The 18,175-nt window shown below is 36.2% G+C and overlaps 1 protein-coding gene across 1 annotated transcript in view; it reads left to right on the top strand.

Annotated features, from left to right (window-relative positions):
• Positions 1-17,549, top strand: part of LOC132544858 (uncharacterized) — a 31,676-nt gene extending 14,127 nt beyond the window's left edge. Inside the window, exons 8-23 of the mRNA XM_060208510.1 lie at positions 401-602; positions 868-1,103; positions 2,395-2,727; positions 2,856-3,116; positions 3,502-3,634; positions 5,252-5,446; positions 8,496-8,532; positions 8,896-8,970; positions 9,416-9,570; positions 10,977-11,169; positions 11,456-11,575; positions 11,913-12,067; positions 14,343-14,456; positions 15,432-15,549; positions 15,917-16,010; positions 16,213-17,549. Coding sequence (XP_060064493.1) covers positions 401-602; positions 868-1,103; positions 2,395-2,727; positions 2,856-3,116; positions 3,502-3,634; positions 5,252-5,446; positions 8,496-8,532; positions 8,896-8,970; positions 9,416-9,570; positions 10,977-11,169; positions 11,456-11,575; positions 11,913-12,067; positions 14,343-14,456; positions 15,432-15,549; positions 15,917-16,010; positions 16,213-16,351 — 2,560 coding nt within the window. The 3' untranslated portion in view covers positions 16,352-17,549. The remainder of the gene's footprint in view (positions 1-400; positions 603-867; positions 1,104-2,394; positions 2,728-2,855; positions 3,117-3,501; positions 3,635-5,251; positions 5,447-8,495; positions 8,533-8,895; positions 8,971-9,415; positions 9,571-10,976; positions 11,170-11,455; positions 11,576-11,912; positions 12,068-14,342; positions 14,457-15,431; positions 15,550-15,916; positions 16,011-16,212) is intronic.
• Positions 17,550-18,175: the final 626 nt, after the last annotated feature.

Here is an 18,175-nt window from a genome sequence, read left to right as displayed (position 1 = left end):
CAATTTAATACCGAAATCGTTTGTACTGTTTTTTCTCCTTGATTTACAGATATTTTAAGACTAACATAGTCGATAATCAATGATAGTAGTAAGTTGCTCCTTGGTTTACAGATATTTTAAGACTAACATAGTCGATAATCAGTGACAGTAGAAATTTGCACCTTGATTTACAGATATTTTAAGACTAACATAGTCGATAATCAATGATAGTAGTAAGTTGCTCCTTGGTTTACAGATATTCTAAGAACAATATAGTCGATAATCAGTGATAGTAGAAACTTGCTCCTCGATTTACAGATATTCTAAGAATAATATAGTCGATAGTCAATGACAGAAGAAATTTACCGCTGAAGTGTGGCTGCTGCTAGAATTACGGATTGTTGTCTTGTTCTGTATTAAGGTTTACCGCGAGGTTTGAGGTGGAAAGTGGAGGATACATGAGACTTAAAGGTGGATCTAAAGACAACTTTGATGGCAAGACTGGTTTTAAGGAAATCAGAGTATTATTTGATTTCATACCGCCAGTCCACTGTCGGGATAATCATACATGTGGGACTGTCCATCACAAGCCGCCATTAGAGGTGGTCAAGGACATTACTAGGGTACATGTATTCATTAGTTGCTTTGTCGAGGAAAACTGGTTATTGCAACAGCCTCTACTGTGTTATGATATGGAATTTCTCAATCGTATGTATCGCTTCTTCGGCAGCATATAATATTGTAAGCAACTTCTTATTAACATTTTGTCAATAATTTAATTAAGATAGATATATCATAATAGATTTTATTACTTAAAATGCACGGAGATCCTTTCACTAATTAAAATGTCATATTACAACCTTTGTTTTGTGTATGTGTTATTAACAGGATCCAGTTACGCTGAAATGGTCGGGATGGGGTGACAGCCTTTCTAATTTGGATTCGTACATTCTTGAGGTGTTCAAACTGAGTGGTGGAGGTGTGTTCTTGTTGGAAAAGTTTCCGATGAAACCAACATTTGTAACAAAATTATCTTCATCCACAAATCAGTACACATACAAACCAGAGGAACCAGGAATGTACTCAGCAATCCTCGGTGTAAAGGATAGAGCTAACAACACTAGGTAAGAACAGAGTCAACACCACTTGGTAAGGAACCAGTCTACACCACTAGGTTAGGGCCCTGTCAACACCACTAGGTAAGGAACCAGTCAACACCACTAGGTAAGGACCCAGTCTACACCACTAGGTTAGGACCCTGTCAACACCACTAGGTTAGGGCCCTGTCAACACCACTAGGTAAGACCCCAGTCTACACCACTAGGTAAGGAACCAGTCAACACCACTAGGTTAGGGCCCTGTCAACACCACTAGGTAAGGAACCAGTCAACACCACTAGGTAAGGACCCAGTCTACACCACTAGGTTAGGACCCTGTCAACACCACTAGGTTAGGGCCCTGTCAACACCACTAGGTAAGACCCCAGTCAACACCACTAGGTTAGGACCCTGTCAACACCACTAGGTAAGGAACCAGTCAACATCACTAGGTAAGGAACCAGTCAACACCACTAGGTTAGGACCCAGTCTACACCACTAGGTTAGGACCCTGTCAACACCACTAGGTTAGGGCCCTGTCAACACCACTAGGTAAGACCCCAGTCTACACCACTAGGTAAGGAACCAGTCTACACCACTAGGTAAGGAACCAGTCTACACCACTAGGTAAGGACCTAGTTAACAGCGCTAGGTAGAGTTCTAATTGTTTCATATTCTATTACTGAAGATAAACTAAATCTGAATATTCACTTGGTGGTATTACCACATATATAACAATGAGTTATCAATAATTGACACAAGATACAGATCTCCATGTGTTATTCTTAATTTCAAGGACAACACTATAACATATCACTTTACTCGGTGCTATATACATTTTATTGCTACCAATATTTTTCTGAGCTTCCACAAATAAGTTAAATACATACAGTATCAACAACAAAAAACATGCAGTTTCAACAAAAACGTCTTCACAGTCGAGACATTGTGTGAATTTTAAGTCCGAGATGTGTCTTTCAAAATCTTGAAAACCAAAATTGGGTTTTTATATCGCATAACATATGCATGATGACATGAACATGACTAATAAGACAAATGAAAATTACGAAAATTATTGAATTATAAGGCTAGAGCACTTCCCTATTTTAATTATCACTTTTCATTCGATCACTTTAGACTCTAGGTGTCAAAACTTAGGCCCTTAACACCACTGACTAGCCCTCGAAGGACGAAACAGCTATATGGTGAAGTTTAATCCGTTGTATCTTGCTCTGAATTTTACATTTCACAAGCCATGCTAAGTAATGAACATTTTATACTTAATTTCTAAAACCCATTGTTTTATTGAAAATTACAGATATGTCCGTGAACTTTTTTTGTATGACGCCTCTTCAAATATCTCTTTGGAAACATCGTCTCCAGTGCACGTAGCAAGTGCATCACCGGAGTCAAATTACCAGTGGCAGATTCCAAACACACAAGGGAAGACTGCTATCGAGATTAATTGGAAAGGGCACTTTATCAACAAGGTTCATAGGGATGGTGGACTTTTGGCCGCAGTTAGAGATTACCCGCCTCAACTGAAGAACAAATACCTGGATACAGTCGAGAAGGCGGTCAGTAAAGAGCTAAAGAACCCTGACGCTAATAGAACCAGTGAGGCGATACCAAATATCGACAGCATTGTCAGGTAGTGAAATGTTTCACGTGCTTATTTATAAATTCTTTTATAAATTGATTTCAAGGCAATAATATTCTGGCGATTGTTGACGACACATGACTTCGATAAAGAGATTATATATAAGATTCTTGTTTTAGATTTGAAGTGAAGGTGGAGTCTTTTATAGAGGGTGCTGACCTGATACCCCCAACAGAGAACTGGCGAGACCTGAAGTTGGTAGATTCCATTGCCGTCAACGAGAGTGTTTCACAAGGGGATTGCGTCATCGCATGGGTACGAGCTTACGACACCATCGGCAACAACGCCACTAACTACGGAATGGTTTGTTTCGACGCGTCAGCTCCTTCTATCAGAGTGGATTCATTTGAACGGGATTTTGAGAATGAATTCTTCAGCAGGTACGGGTATTTTTTATTAATAGATTTCAAAGTCATATCTATGATTAGGAAATATACTATTCAAATTTGATAATGGAAAAACGTCAACAAGAGAGATAATTATCCATAAACATTTAAATTTTATTTCAAATGGATTTATAATCATGTTATGTTTAAAAGACAACACCATACAAAGGATCAATCATTTATATCACACAATGAAGTCCGCTTCTCTACAGTTGTGGAAAGAAAAGACACATCAGAAGATATAAAGAAATGGAGAGAAACGAAATATGGTTTAGAGTTCATTATTATGTACTTTTGCCAATAAGATAATGTTGTTGAAATTAACAGTGTAGCCAAAATCCTATTACCAATTAGTATATATATTTTCTTTATCGTGTAGATTAAAGTTCCGATCACTTGATCGTGACAGCGGCGTTGCTATGGTAAAATGGTCTTTCCAAGACAATGTAACACGTCAGAATGTAGAGATACCATACCGTGATAACATTCCAATTCCTGGAAAATTAGTAAACGTGAGTATTTGAGTTCAGCTTGTTCTTGGAAATGACAAGTTATCTGTTAACATTGTCATTATAGTGTTAATATTGCCAAGATGCATGTTAGCATTACCAAGATGCATGTTGACATTGCCAAGATGCATGTCAACATTGCCAAGATGCATGTGAACATTGCCAAGATGCATTTTCACACTGCCAAGATACCTGTTGACATTGCCAAGATGCCTGTTACCATTGCCAAGATGCCTGTTGACATTGCCAAAATGCCTGTTACCATGGCCAAGATACCTGTTGACATTGCCAAGATGCATGTGAGCATTGCCAAGATACCTGTTGACATTGCCAAGGTGCCTGTTAACATTGCCAAGGTGCCTGTTAACATTGCCAAGATACCTGTTGACATTGCCAAGGTGCATGTTAACATTGCCAAGATACCTGTTCACATTGCCAAGATGCATGTGAACATTACCAGGATGCATGTTGACATTGCAAAGATGCATGTGAACATTGTCATGATGCATGTGAACATTGTCAAGATGCCTGTTGACATTGCAAAGATGCATGTGAACATTGCCATGATGCATGTGAACATTGTCAAGATACCTGTTGACATTGCAAAGGTGCCTGTTAACATTGCCAAAATACCTGTTGACGTTGCCAAGATGCATGTGAACATTGCCAGGATGCATGTTGACATTGCAAAGATGCGTGTGAACATTGCTAAGATACCTGTTGACATTGCCAAGATGTATGTTAACATTGCCAAGACACCTGTTATAATTGCCACCTGCTGTTGGTGAGATATTGTAGCTTTCCTTAACGGCCATTATACATGTTACAATTACTACATATCATTGGGAAGTACGTTTCTCTTAAATACCAACACTGAAAATTCGTGGGAAAGATCCGAAATGATTATTGGTTGGTTGGTGATATAGGGGTTACGAGCTGATCATCTTCATAACTTCATTGCATCATCCAACAAGAGGCGAAACGGATAGGGAGTTTATGAGTCTTCAAACTACTTGCTCTAAAAGAGTGTTAATGAAACAAAAATGTGACAGGGCCATTCAATTGCTTACCTTACACTTTCGTTCCATTGTCACGAGACTTAATCATGTTCACATTTTTCTTGGCAATTAACAGACGATTTCGAAGCTCAATAATACCGATTTCAATCGTTGTTATTGTAAAAAAAGCATTGATACCAAACTGATGCATCTCTTTATACGTATCGTTAGGTCGTTTTGGGTCCGGGTGGAACAACTTTTGTAATTTATTAGTTCAAAATAGTTAATGTAAAATTTACATACATTAATTCTTAATCGCACTCTACTTACCTCGCCCAGTGATACCAGCCAATAAAAGGATTAAAATTGTTTACCAAGCGCTGCAGGGCGTATTAGATAGATGTATTTTTAAATGTCCGCACCAGGGGACTTCAATCATTGAGTAGTTTATCTTTTTAGTGAAGTATCTTGAGTCGTAAATATAATCACAATAGTCATACTAGTCATGCTTACAACATTTAAAATAACGAGCAGAAAAATATAGAAATATTGATAATATTCATAATCTATAAAAAAAAATGTTCAATATTGTTGAATAAAATGCATCTGTTTGTTACCGTAGAGCACGAGAGACAAATGCGACTTATCTGGAGACTGTAACTGCATCGAGACAGGAGAGTGTTTTTCTTCGGACTACCAATTTGATGTCGATCACTGTGTGCTATACAATCCTAGTATGGAGGATACGGAAACACATTACGTCATGATATTGACCGTCTTTAACCAAGCGATGCTCAATGCATCGACTGAATTTTTGGTGAGTTTTATTACGTTAATATACCCGCTTATGCTTAAAACGTTTGTGCAGAACATTTCATTTCCGGTAATGGATTGATTTGCTATACATTTTTCTGTGTGGATTTGCTTGTTTATAAACTTCAAAATAAATCTATAATCAAATAAGCTTGTATAAGCTTTTCATTAACATCATTTAAGTATTCGAGTTGGGTGATTCCCGATTTGCGAGTCGATTGTAAAAGCTTAAGCGCAGGAACTTGCTCGTGGATTAGGTTTTAGAACTTCGCTTTAAATGGTTTCATCGATATTTTTATCATTAATTTATTATGATGTACTTAAGCGAATAAGATAAAAAAAACTTTATATATATATATATTTTATGTATACATATATATTTATTGATACACTAATTACAACTAGTTATTACTAGAAATTGTTGTTAACAATTTTGCGGGCTTTTCACTTCTTTGGCGACAAGTTGACCGGAAGTTGACATCTATCCTGATACCAATACATTAGAAAGTTTCCTTGTTTGTTAATCTCTACAACATATCCAAAGATGAACTTTGAATCTTGAAACGTTAAGGAGATATAACTACATAATAACGAAGAAATACACTTTTTAAAGGTTCAAACTTATTTGACCCCTGTGAACTTGAATGTCGGTCAAGGTTATTCATATTTGCAAGCCTTATAATGTAACATCTGATGATCAATACATCCCCAATATTAGTTTTCTAGACCTTGTGAAACTTTACAAGAAGATTGTTGAACACTGGTACCCTATTTTGTATATTTGAATTTTGACCCCTTTCGGAAACCGGAAGTTGACATTTTGAGGTAAGTTTTTCTTATGACGATCAACAGGAAGTCTCCACAGAAGGTTTAAAATTAATTTTCATCATTGTATGCCTTCTAGAAATTGAGAAACTGTCATTTAACGATTTTGAAAGTGGGTCAAGGTCATTTATATTGTCAAACTTTGTTGCCAGTTACATATGCTTCATATATGTGAAATATAGAGCCTCTAGGCCTTTCAGAACTTGAGAAGAAGTTTTTCAAAGATTAGAACCCTTAATAGCACTTTTCAACTTTGACCCCTTACCGCAAACAACAAGTTGAATTTTGAGGTACGTTTCTCTTATATCAATCGACAGGAAATGTCCACAGAATATTTAACTTTGGACAGCTTAACAATGGAGAAATTACCATTTAACGATTTTTACATAATTGACCCCTGCGACCTTGAAAATGGGTCAAGGTCATTTATATGAACAAACTTGATAGATATTTAAACAGACAACTTACACATGAAATATGAAGACTCAAGGCTTTGCAGAACTTGAGAACAAGTTTGTCAAAGTTGGTAACTGAAAATAACACTTTTGAACTTTGACCCCTACCGAAAACCGGAAGTTGACCTTTGATCCCAGTTTTTTACTTGTGAAAAGTGTTTTTTTTTAAATTTACATAATATGATTAAAACTGAGGTCACTAGCTTAAACAGTTCTTGAGTTACGGCATTTTAGGTAAAATCGGAAATGACGTCATGGCGGCCATTTTGTTTTTCCGATGAATTTGTAAATGTCACTTAATGGTAGAAGACATCTGGGGAAATCTTCTCAGTATCAATTTGATAAAATATAGCCCATCAATATTGATCTAGAACGAGTTTTTCCTTTTTGTCGGCATTTTTCAAAGATCAAAGAAAATTTTCGCGTACAGCGGAAATGGCAAACGTTTCAGAAGAACTGAAAACACTAAATTTATTGGAAGGACATTCTGAATCGATCTGAAGAAGAAAATTTCAAGAAAATTCAAAATTGACAAAAAAAAAAAAAAAAAAAATCAAATTTTGAAATTTTTACCCCACAGCGAGCTTTTTTATTTGACATATTTTGTATTAATATGGCATGGAAAAAAGTTAGATATGGAAATTCTTTACAAATAATAATATTGTACAAACTCTGTACAATCAATGGTTTTCCAGATATTGCCGTTTTTAAGTTTTTAACTTATGACGTCATGGCGGCCATATTGGATTTTTGACCTACTTAAAAAAACGGCATCGACAACTTCATATATGTATCTAAAAACAGGTGACTAGACAGTATGTCTAGCTTTTACAATTTAAAAGATTACGAACCCACAAAATTGGAAGAAGAATAATAAGAATAAGAAACATAACAAAAACAATAGGTCTTTTCACCAGTTAGTGGAAAGCCCTAATAATTATGTTAACTAGTACGTAATATCGACGGTATGATCAAATATTGGTACTGGATCTTCTATATATATAATCTAGTACGTAATATCGACGGTATGGTCCAATAGTGGTAGTGGATCTTCTATATATAGAATCTACTACGTAATGTTGACGGTATAGTTCAATAGTGGTACTGGATCCGAACAAACAAATGTTCGTTGGATGCGTATTACTGGGATAGATATATGATCAATGAAGTAATAGCAACAGTACGGACAAGTGAATTGTCAAATTTTCGAGGCAACCTGCCCCTGCAACCTGCAACCAACCCTGCTTGTCCGTACTGTCGTTATACGTCATTAATCATATGTGTGTAGAGATAAAATCAACACGGTCATCCTCTAATGTTTATCTAACCGAGGCCTATTTACTAGTTAAACATCCACTTATAAATGTATATAATTCGTCTGTTTCGGTTATAACGAGAAAGTTTATGTTTTACTCGAACTCGATATATGATGAGTTTATTGTAGTTTTATTTGTTATATTTTGTTGGCACTACGTTATTACTTACAACGGTTGAAGACATCCTAATTAACTATGAAATCTTATTAATATCAATTTCTGAGGTTTTTTTTCAATAAATTAACTGGACGGTCGGATTGCGCAGTTGTCTTTCACCTAGTCGTTCGAAGTTCGATTTCGTGTGGGTTTTCCCCGAGTACTCTGGTTTCCTCCCACAGGAAGACCCTTCACGCACTTTCATCCGGGCCAACGAGAGGGATTAATATAAGTAGTAAACATTTGTTTACCATTTTTAAAAAATGATATTAAGTTCAACTTGTTACAAAATGTTTTGCAGATTGAGAACATTCAGGACCTCCGTGGCATGGACTTTTGTGAGTATCCAGTAACTCCATCCACGAAGTAGATATTCAAACAACATTTTTTTAACAGCACTATTAATTTGCTTAATCAAACATTATGTGTTAAAACTTCACGAACCACTACTTTGAAAAAATGGTTATTTTAATACCATTTATCAATCTATAAGTCAGGTATGTGGAAATAGTTCAAGATCTTAACGCTATCTTCTAATACTTAAATCAGATGCGAGGAATTTCTCAAGATCTTATTACTAACTGTTAATTTATAAATCAGGTGCTAGGAAATTGAAGATCTTATTACTATATGTTAAAAGATATAAATCATTTGCGAGGAATTCTCAAGATTGTAATACTATCTATTTTTTTATAAATCAGGTGCGAGGAAGTTTAAAACGCAAATTGTAGACTCCGGAGCACTCACAGCTGGGGGAATATCCGGGATTGCTATATGTAAGTTTTTTTTTTATTTTGCTTCCTCGACAGGAAAAAAATCAACACATTTTCATTCTTGTATCTGCATGAAGCAAATCAAATACTTGTGTGAATGAATATGCAAAGTCATTTTGTTTTGTATATATATTTTTTTGGGAGGACCTGATCAGAAAAAAATTGGCTGACAGTGGACCACCTTATTTATTGTTTAAATCAAATTTCACCTGTAGGCCCAAACTGTCTTGTCATACTGTTCGATTGATTTGAAAGACAACATTGCAAGAAGGTCCCGTTTTATTTTTAGAGAATTAGAAATAATCACAATTATTTTCCAAATGATTTTATTTCTTTATTTTTCAATTTTCAAAAGATGGAAACATATTTGTTTGTTTGTTTGGTTTTTTTTTTGTAAATATATATATATCAGGAGAGAGGGAATAAGCGTATTATATGTTCTCAACAGGTGCCGTCCTTGTTCTCGTTATTATAATCGCTGGGCTAATATTGCACAAGACTGGGCGTTTGCAATTAGTGAAAGAACGGAGCCAAGATACCATGCGTAATATTCGTCAGTCTGTCCGTCGAGGGCACAACTTTGATGTACTAAACAGCTACAAGGTACATGATCATTCAGTATCAGTTAGAAAGTTGTACAAACAACATACAAGTTAATTTCACCTTTTAATACCAATTTAGTTATATTTAGTTGTGATAAGCAATGAGTTAAACTGTGCCATACAGTTGTTTCATCCATCTAGAAATTTTGAACCTAGGGGTCGATTGACAGAGGGTTGATGAGGATGACATATATATGTATGGTCACCAGACTTACATAACTATTGTCTATGTAGACAGAGGGTTGATGAGGATGACATATATATGTATGGTCACCAGACTTACTTAACTATTGTCTATGTAGACAGAGGGTTGATGAGGATGACATATATATGTATGGTCACCAGACTTACATAACTATTGTCTATGTAGACAGGGGGTTGATGAGGATGACATATATATGTATGGTCACCAGACTTACATAACTATTGTCTATGTAGACAGGGGGTTGATGAGGATGACATATATATGTATGGTCACCAGACTTACTTAACTATTGTCTATGTAGACAGAGGGTTGATGAGGATGACATATATATGTATGGTCACCAGACTTACATAACTATTGTCTATGTAGACAGAGGGTTGATGTATGTATGAGGATGACATATATATGTATGGTCACCAAACTTACTTAACTATTGTCTATGTAGACAGAGGGTTGATGAGGATGGTATGGTTGTTTATGAGGTATGGTCACCAGACTTACTATATTGTTTATGTAGACATGGGTTGATGGATGACATATATATGTATGGTCACCAGACTTACTTAACTATTGTCTATGTAGACAGAGGGTTGATGAGGATGACATATATATGTATGGTCACCAGACTTACATAACTATTGTCTATGTAGACATAGGGTTGATGAGGATGACATATATATATGTATGGTCACCAGACTTACTTAACTATTGTCTATGTAGACAGGGGGATTTGATCAGGATGACATATATATGTATGGTCACCAGACTTACTTAACTATTGTCTATGTAGACAGGGGGTTGATGAGGATGACATATATATGTATGGTCACCAGACTTACTTAACTATTGTCTATGTAGACAGAGGGTTGATGAGGATGACATATATATGTATGGTCACCAGACTTACTTAACTATTGTTTATGCAGACAGGGGGATTTGATCAGGATGACATATATATGTATGGTCACCAAACTTACTTAACTATTGTCTATGTAGACAGAGGGTTGATGAGGATGACATATATATGTATGGTCACCAGGCTTACTTAACTATTGTTTATGCAGACAGGGGGATTTGATCAGGATGACATATATATGTATGGTCACCAGACTTACTTAACTATTGTTTATGTAGACAGGGGGTTGATGAGGATGACATATATATGTATGGTCACCAGACTTACTTAACTATTGTTTATGTAGACAGGGGGATTTGATCAGGATGACATATATATGTATGGCCATCAGACTTACGAACAACCCCCTGAGTGGGACATTCATCCAGCAGATTTGACAATCAACAATTTGATTTCCGTTGGAAAGTTTGCAAAGATATATGAGGCCGATCTCATTCAACGTGGGCAATTGATGAAAGTGGTTGCGAAAACGTTGAAAGGTTTGTTACAATCAGTACTTTATTATCGAGAATCTATGGTGTTATTTAACTGATACTGATGCGTCGGAGAAAAACACTTTTATAACATTTAATGTTTCATGACAAATCTATTAACGAGTCTGAATATCAAATATTTGGTAACTTTGAATACAAAATGGTTGTCATTGTTTTCATAACCCTCTGATGTTTTATGTTTTGATAAAATATTACGTATGAGGTAATGAAGGTGCACGAATTCTGTAAGAAATCAATATTACGTGAAGAAGATATATTTTATGTTCTCTAGACAATTACACCGAAGAAGACTCGGTCTTGATGGCTGCAAAGATAAACTTCTTCGGCACAAAGGTTGGACGGCATTCATGCATCCTAGAAATGATCGGAGCAATCATCAGTGATGATAAGAGTATGGTCATTTGAATTAAATATCAGAAAAAGACTGGTAGATTGTTAAACGAAGGATATATGTTATATCGTATTTATCTTTTACATATGGTACCTGGTGAAGGTTTAAAATACGTCTGCAGATAATTTCTCGCCAATATGAGAATAACGAAAATGATGTGTGTCGGATTTGATATAATATTGATTAAGATAAGTTACGCATGTATTTAAGGAAGCTGCCTACAAATCGTGGGTAAATAGTAAAGTTTCTAGTGATATTGTAACAACTACAAGCATTATTTAGTCTTAACTTATTATATCAAGTGTCTTTTGCTGAAATCGCTTACTCTTTATTCCAGTGGGACCAGTTATGGTATTGGAGCGCTGTGGTTACGGCTCGGTGAAAGACTGGCTCACAAATAACAAAGATCGCCCATCTGACTCTAGCATTGATTTCCTCTTCCGGTTTGTTTATTCCATTATACAGGGAATGGAGTATCTCGCCAGTCGAGAGGTATATAACTAATGATATATTTGCAATTTAAATGTATTTTTTGATAACGAAAATGAATAATTGCGACGTAACTGTTCATCTACTACTTTTTACATTTTAAAGAAAAAAAAAGGTGAATGATAGTGTAGTCTTATATGTGACCTCGTGATAGAACAGCTGTAGTCTTATCTGCGACATCGCGATATACCAAGTGTAGTCTTATCTGTGACATCGCGATAGAACAAGTGTATTTTATCTGTGACATCGCGATAGAACAAGTGTAGTCTTATCTGTGACATCGCGATAGAACAAGTGTAGTTTTATCTGTGACATCGCGATAGAACAAGTGTAGTCTTATATGTGACATCACGATAGAACAAGTGTAGTCTTATATGTGACATCGTGATAGAACAAGTGTAGTCTTATCTGTGACATCGCGATAGAACAAGTGTAGTCTTATCTGTGACATCGCGATAGAACAAGTGTAGTCTTATATGTGACATCACGATAGAACAAGTGTAGTCTTATATGTGACATCGTGATAGAACAAGTGTAGTCTTATCTGTGACATCGCGATAGAAAAGTTTAGTCTTATCTGTGACATCGCGATATCTGTGACATCGCGATAGAACAAGTGTAGTCTTATCTGTGACATCGCGATAGAACAAGTGTAGTCTTATCTGTGACATCGCGATATACCAAGTGTAGTCTTATCTGTGACATCGCGATATACCAAGTGTTGTCTTATCTGTGACATCGCGATATATCAAGTGTAGTCTTATCTGTGACATCGCGTTAGAACAGCTGTAGTCTTATCTGTGACATCGCGATATACCAAGTGTAGTTTTATCTGTGACATCGCGATAGAACAAGTGTAGTCTTATATGTGACATCACGATAGAACAAGTGTAGTCTTATATGTGACATCGTGATAGAACAGCTGTAGTCTTATCTGCGACATCGCGATATACCAAGTGTAGTCTTATCTGTGACATCGCGATATACCAAGTGTTGTCTTATCTGTGACATCGCGATAGAACAAGTGTTGTCTTATCTGTGACATCGCAGTATAACAAGTGTAGTTTTATCTGTGACATCGCGATAGAACAATTGTTGTCTTATCTGTGACATCGCGATAGAACAAGTGTAGTCTTATATGTGACATCGTGATAGAACAAGTGTAGTCTTATCTGTGACATCGCGTTAGAAAAAGTTTAGTCTTATCTGTGACATCGCGATATACCAAGTGTTGTCTTATCTGTGACATCGCGATATACCAAGTGTTGTCTTATCTGTGACATCGCGATATACCAAGTGTAGTCTTATCTGTGACATCGCGATAGAACAAGTGTAGTCTTATCTGTGACATCGCGATAGAACAAGTGTTGTCTTATCTGTGACATCGCGTTAGAACAGTATCTGTGACATCGCGATATACCAAGTGTAGTCTTATCTGTGACATCGCGATAGAACAAGTGTAGTCTTATATGTGACATCACGATAGAACAAGTGTAGTCTTATATGTGACATCGTGATAGAACAAGTGTAGTCTTATCTGTGACATCGCGTTAGAAAAAGTTTAGTCTTATCTGTGACATCGCGATATACCAAGTGTTGTCTTATCTGTGACATCGCGATATACCAAGTGTTGTCTTATCTGTGACATCGCGATATACCAAGTGTTGTCTTATCTGTGACATCGCGATATATCAAGTGTAGTCTTATCTGTGACATCACGATAGAACAAGTGTAGTCTTATATGTGACATCGTGATAGAACAAGTGTAGTCTTATATGTGACATCGCGATAGAACAAGTGTAGTCTTATCTGTGACATCGCGTTAGAAAAAGTTTAGTCTTATCTGTGACATCGCGATAGAACAAGTGTAGTCTGATCTGTGACATCGCGATAGAACAAGTGTTGTCTTATCTGTGACATCGCGATAGAACAAGTGTTGTCTTATCTGTGACATCGCTATAGAACAAGTGAAGTCTTATCTGTGATATCGCGATATAGAAAGTGAAGTCTTATCTGTGACATCGCGATATAGAAAGTGTAGTCTTATTGCGTCAAAGTATATTAGGTGCAACTTACTAAGTATACTTTTACAATAATCGGTACAATACTCGCGAGATGAGTATTTCCTGAACATAATTGTGATATTCTTTCATGCAAAAGAATGTATACTCCCTTCACTCTTATATTGTGTTCTGAAAGGTTAAGGTAAAGTTTAAATACTACATGTTATCAGTTTGGAATGACTCTACCAAAACTTTAATGGATGGCTTTCCGACAGATAATTCATATGCGCCTGGCAGCGAGAAACGTCTTGTTAACTGATAAACTAGAGCCCAAGATTGCCGGTTTTGGTCCACGCCATGGGGATGACGAAGAAGACGGCGACAAGAAAGTTTGTATATAGATGTATTTCTATTTGGGTTTTTGTTTGGTTTTTTTATCTACTTTTTATCTAAATATTTATTCTAGTTCAATGTAGCTTTATATTTTGGTGACTTAGTTCGCATTTTCCCCATCAATCTTCTGTAATGTTTGATGTAAACGTTTACTTCTGTAGATATCGTGCAGCTATAGAGTTGTAATAATTACCTATAAATAAGTTATATTTTGTTGTTTGCACTCAAAATTATGCTTTCCAATTCATCGTTTTCATTTCTTGATGAAAATATATCTAGCTCCGCCCACCTGATAATGATTGAAGGAGTCTATTGCAACACACCTCCTTGCAGCGGGTCTATCGAGACACCTTTCGTTACGAATGGAATCGTTCATTATTCTACAAACATACATCTAATGTGTATAGATCGCAGTCATTCCATAATGTTAACAAAAAAGGACTACAATAATATAAATATTAAAATTACTTACAATATTGATGCCGAAAAAGTTTTTTGAATACATGGAAATCTAGATAACAAGGATCACCTAGGAGTACCAATCATGTTGCATTTCATCCAGTCATCCCTTTAAAAAATCGCTACTCGCTATAATTCCACAGTACTGGTTCTAACTAATGATGTTAACTAACCACCTGCCAAGTATATGTTTTCGGAGCCCCTCCGTCCACTGTCTTACACTATACATTTTCATAAGGAATATGATGGGTCCTCTCATGAACAATTTTTAAGCGACTGAATGGTGCGCGAATTATCTGTTGATGATGTCACGCCACGCAAGCTTTAATGCGTAGCGATTCGTAAGAAAATAATTCTTCATTAAGTTATAAAATGTTTATATAATTATAAGCTTTGTAAAGCGTATATTTAGTCTCCATATCATAAATTCTTGCCAGTATGAAACTAAATGATATTTCCATCAAAGTTCAAGTAAATATACAGTCACATTAAAAACGTTCTATTTTTTCCAGGAACGCATTCCGGTTAAGTGGATAGCTCCGGAATGCCTTAGCTCCAGCAAAAATAAGGCGACGGAGAAATCTGATGTCTGGTCAAACGGTATCGTCATGTGGGAGATCTTTTCATTTGGTAAAAGATTTTTTTCATTCACTGAAATATTCTTCGTAACACCTGTCCTGTTTATTTCTATGTTACTGGATAAATATATTCTTTTCTATACATTTTGAGTATGATTATATTATCAAGTTGTTCTCAGGTTCCATTCGTAAAACATTAAAACAAATAACACTTTGTCGTGAATGTGCGATCCGATCAAAAAAGGGATATACTTGTATTGGCAAACAGCAAAAAATGTTTTCCACACATTTACAGCATCGAGAAAAGGTTTAGCAAACTGGAGTTAAAGTAACAGTGCCTGCGTAAAACGCAAATATAACGATTTGTTACTGTGGACATGCAGGCACCAAATATGGCCTTGATGAAATATATATTACAGGAGAAACCCCCTATCCTAAGATTAGATCGGCAGACCTGTCCCGTGCCCTTAAGAGAGGAGAGAGACTTGGCCGACCTGAATTCTGTGATGACACGTAAGTTAATTCTTATTTAAATTCATTTCATTTCTACAGATATAAATTCTCATTACTCAAAGCGTCTGAATATCATATTTTGTCAAAATTCCATGACTAAATAGAGCACTGGACTTTGAATTCAGATTATGACGTAGTATACAGATTTCATATTTCGTTTCCGCAAGCATCTTCCTAAAATAAACACCATATTCTATTTCAGCCATTACAAGATCATGCAAAATTCGTGGAAAATGAAACCTACAGAACGGCCGACTTTCCAAGAAATAAGGGAAGATATTGAAAAGATGTTCAGCGGCTCCGGTGATGATTACTATTATTCCAATTTCGCCAAACAATAAAAACTGTGGGGTTAGAATTTCGCCACTAGAACATTGTCACCTAGATGAATTATATGTGGAATGGGTTCCAAGAATATCAGACACAAGTGCATCATGTAACAATAAGAAAACGTACTGTATACTGGAATCATTTACTTTTTGTTGAATCCTCAGATTGCTGTAATAGATTTTAACTTTTTGTTATAGTTGTTAAACAGAAAAGAGGATAAGATAGGTATAATTCTGCTTTTTAATATTTCGTTTTAAAATGTTAAGCAAAAGGTTATAAATGTGTGTGTTATTGTATATCACCAGTCAAATGAGTGTCATAAACTTTCCTTCTAAGTTATATCCAATAATTGACCCTACCTGTTGGTGTTCAAATATCTGTATATGACCCTATATTATGGATTTCATTTGTCTGAGTGTAACCCTACCTGTTGGTGTTCAGTAATCTGAGTAAAACCCTACCTGTTGGTGTTCAGTTATCTGTATATGACCCTATATTATGGATTTCATTTGTCTGAGTGTAACCCTACCTGTTGGTGTTCAGTTATCTGCATATGACCCTATATCATGGATTTCATTTGTCTGAGTGTAACCCTACCTGTTGGTGTTCAGTAATCTGAGTGTAACCCTACCTGTTGGTGTTCAGTTATCTGAGTAAAACCCTACCTGTTGGTGTTCAGTAATCTGAGTAAAACCCTACCTGTTGGTGTTCAGTTATCTGTATATGACCCTATATCATGGATTTCATTTGTCTGAGTGTAACCCTACCTGTTGGTGTTCAGTTATCTGTATATGACCCTATATCATGGATTTCATTTGTCTGAGTGTAACCCTACCTGTTGGTGTTCAGTTATCTGAGTAAAACCCTACCTGTTGGTGTTCAGTTATCTGAGTAAAACCCTACCTGTTGGTGTTCAGTTATCTGAGTGTAACCCTACCTGTTGGTGTTCAGTTATCTGCATATGACCCTATATTATGGATTTCATTTGTCTGAGTGTAACCCTACCTGTTGGTGTTCAGTAATCTGAGTAAAACCCTACCTGTTGGTGTTCAGTTATCTGCATATGACCTTATATCATGGATTTCATTTGTCTGAGTGTAACCCTACCTGTTGGTGTTCAGTTATCTGCATATGACCTTATATTATGGCTTTCAGTTGTCTGAGTGTAACCCTACCTGTTGGTGTTCAGTAATCTGAGTAAAACCCTACCTGTTGGTGTTCCCTATATCTGGCTTAAAACCCTACCTGTTGGTGTTCAGTCTGAGTACCTGTTGGTGTTCAGTTATCTGTATATGACCCTATATCAAGGAGTTCATTTGTCTGAGTGAAAACCTTCCTGTTGGTGTTCAGTTATCTGAAAACCCTCTGAGTGTATATCAACCCTACCTGTTGGTGTTCAGTAATCTGAGTAAAACCCTACCTGTTGGTGTTCAGTTATCTGCATATGACCCTATATCATGGATTTCATTTGTCTGAGTGTAACCCTACCTGTTGGTGTTCAGTAATCTGAGTAAAACCCTACCTGTTGGTGTTCAGTTATCTGAGTAATTATGGATTTCATTTGTCTGAGTGTAACCCTACCTGTTGGTGTTCAGTTATCTGAGTAAAACCCTACCTGTTGGTGTTCAGTAATCTGAGTAAAACCCTACCTGTTGGTGTTCAAATATCTGTATATGACCTTATATTAGGGATTTCAGTTGTCTGAGTAAAACCCTACCTGTTGGTGTTCAGTAATCTGAGTAAAACCCTACCTGTTGGTGTTCAGTATACTGAGTAAAACCCTGCCTGTTGGTGTTCAGTTATCTGAGTAAAACCCTACCTGTTGGTGTTCAAAT

The sequence above is a fragment of the Ylistrum balloti genome, unplaced genomic scaffold, assembly GCF_031769215.1.
Source record: "Ylistrum balloti isolate Yb309-2 unplaced genomic scaffold, AGI_CSIRO_Ybal_v1 Utg369592, whole genome shotgun sequence".
Lineage (NCBI taxonomy): Eukaryota > Metazoa > Mollusca > Bivalvia > Pectinida > Pectinidae > Ylistrum > Ylistrum balloti.
The sequence above is the reverse complement of the archived record's forward strand: the minus strand, read 5'-3'. Positions and strand labels throughout refer to the sequence as shown.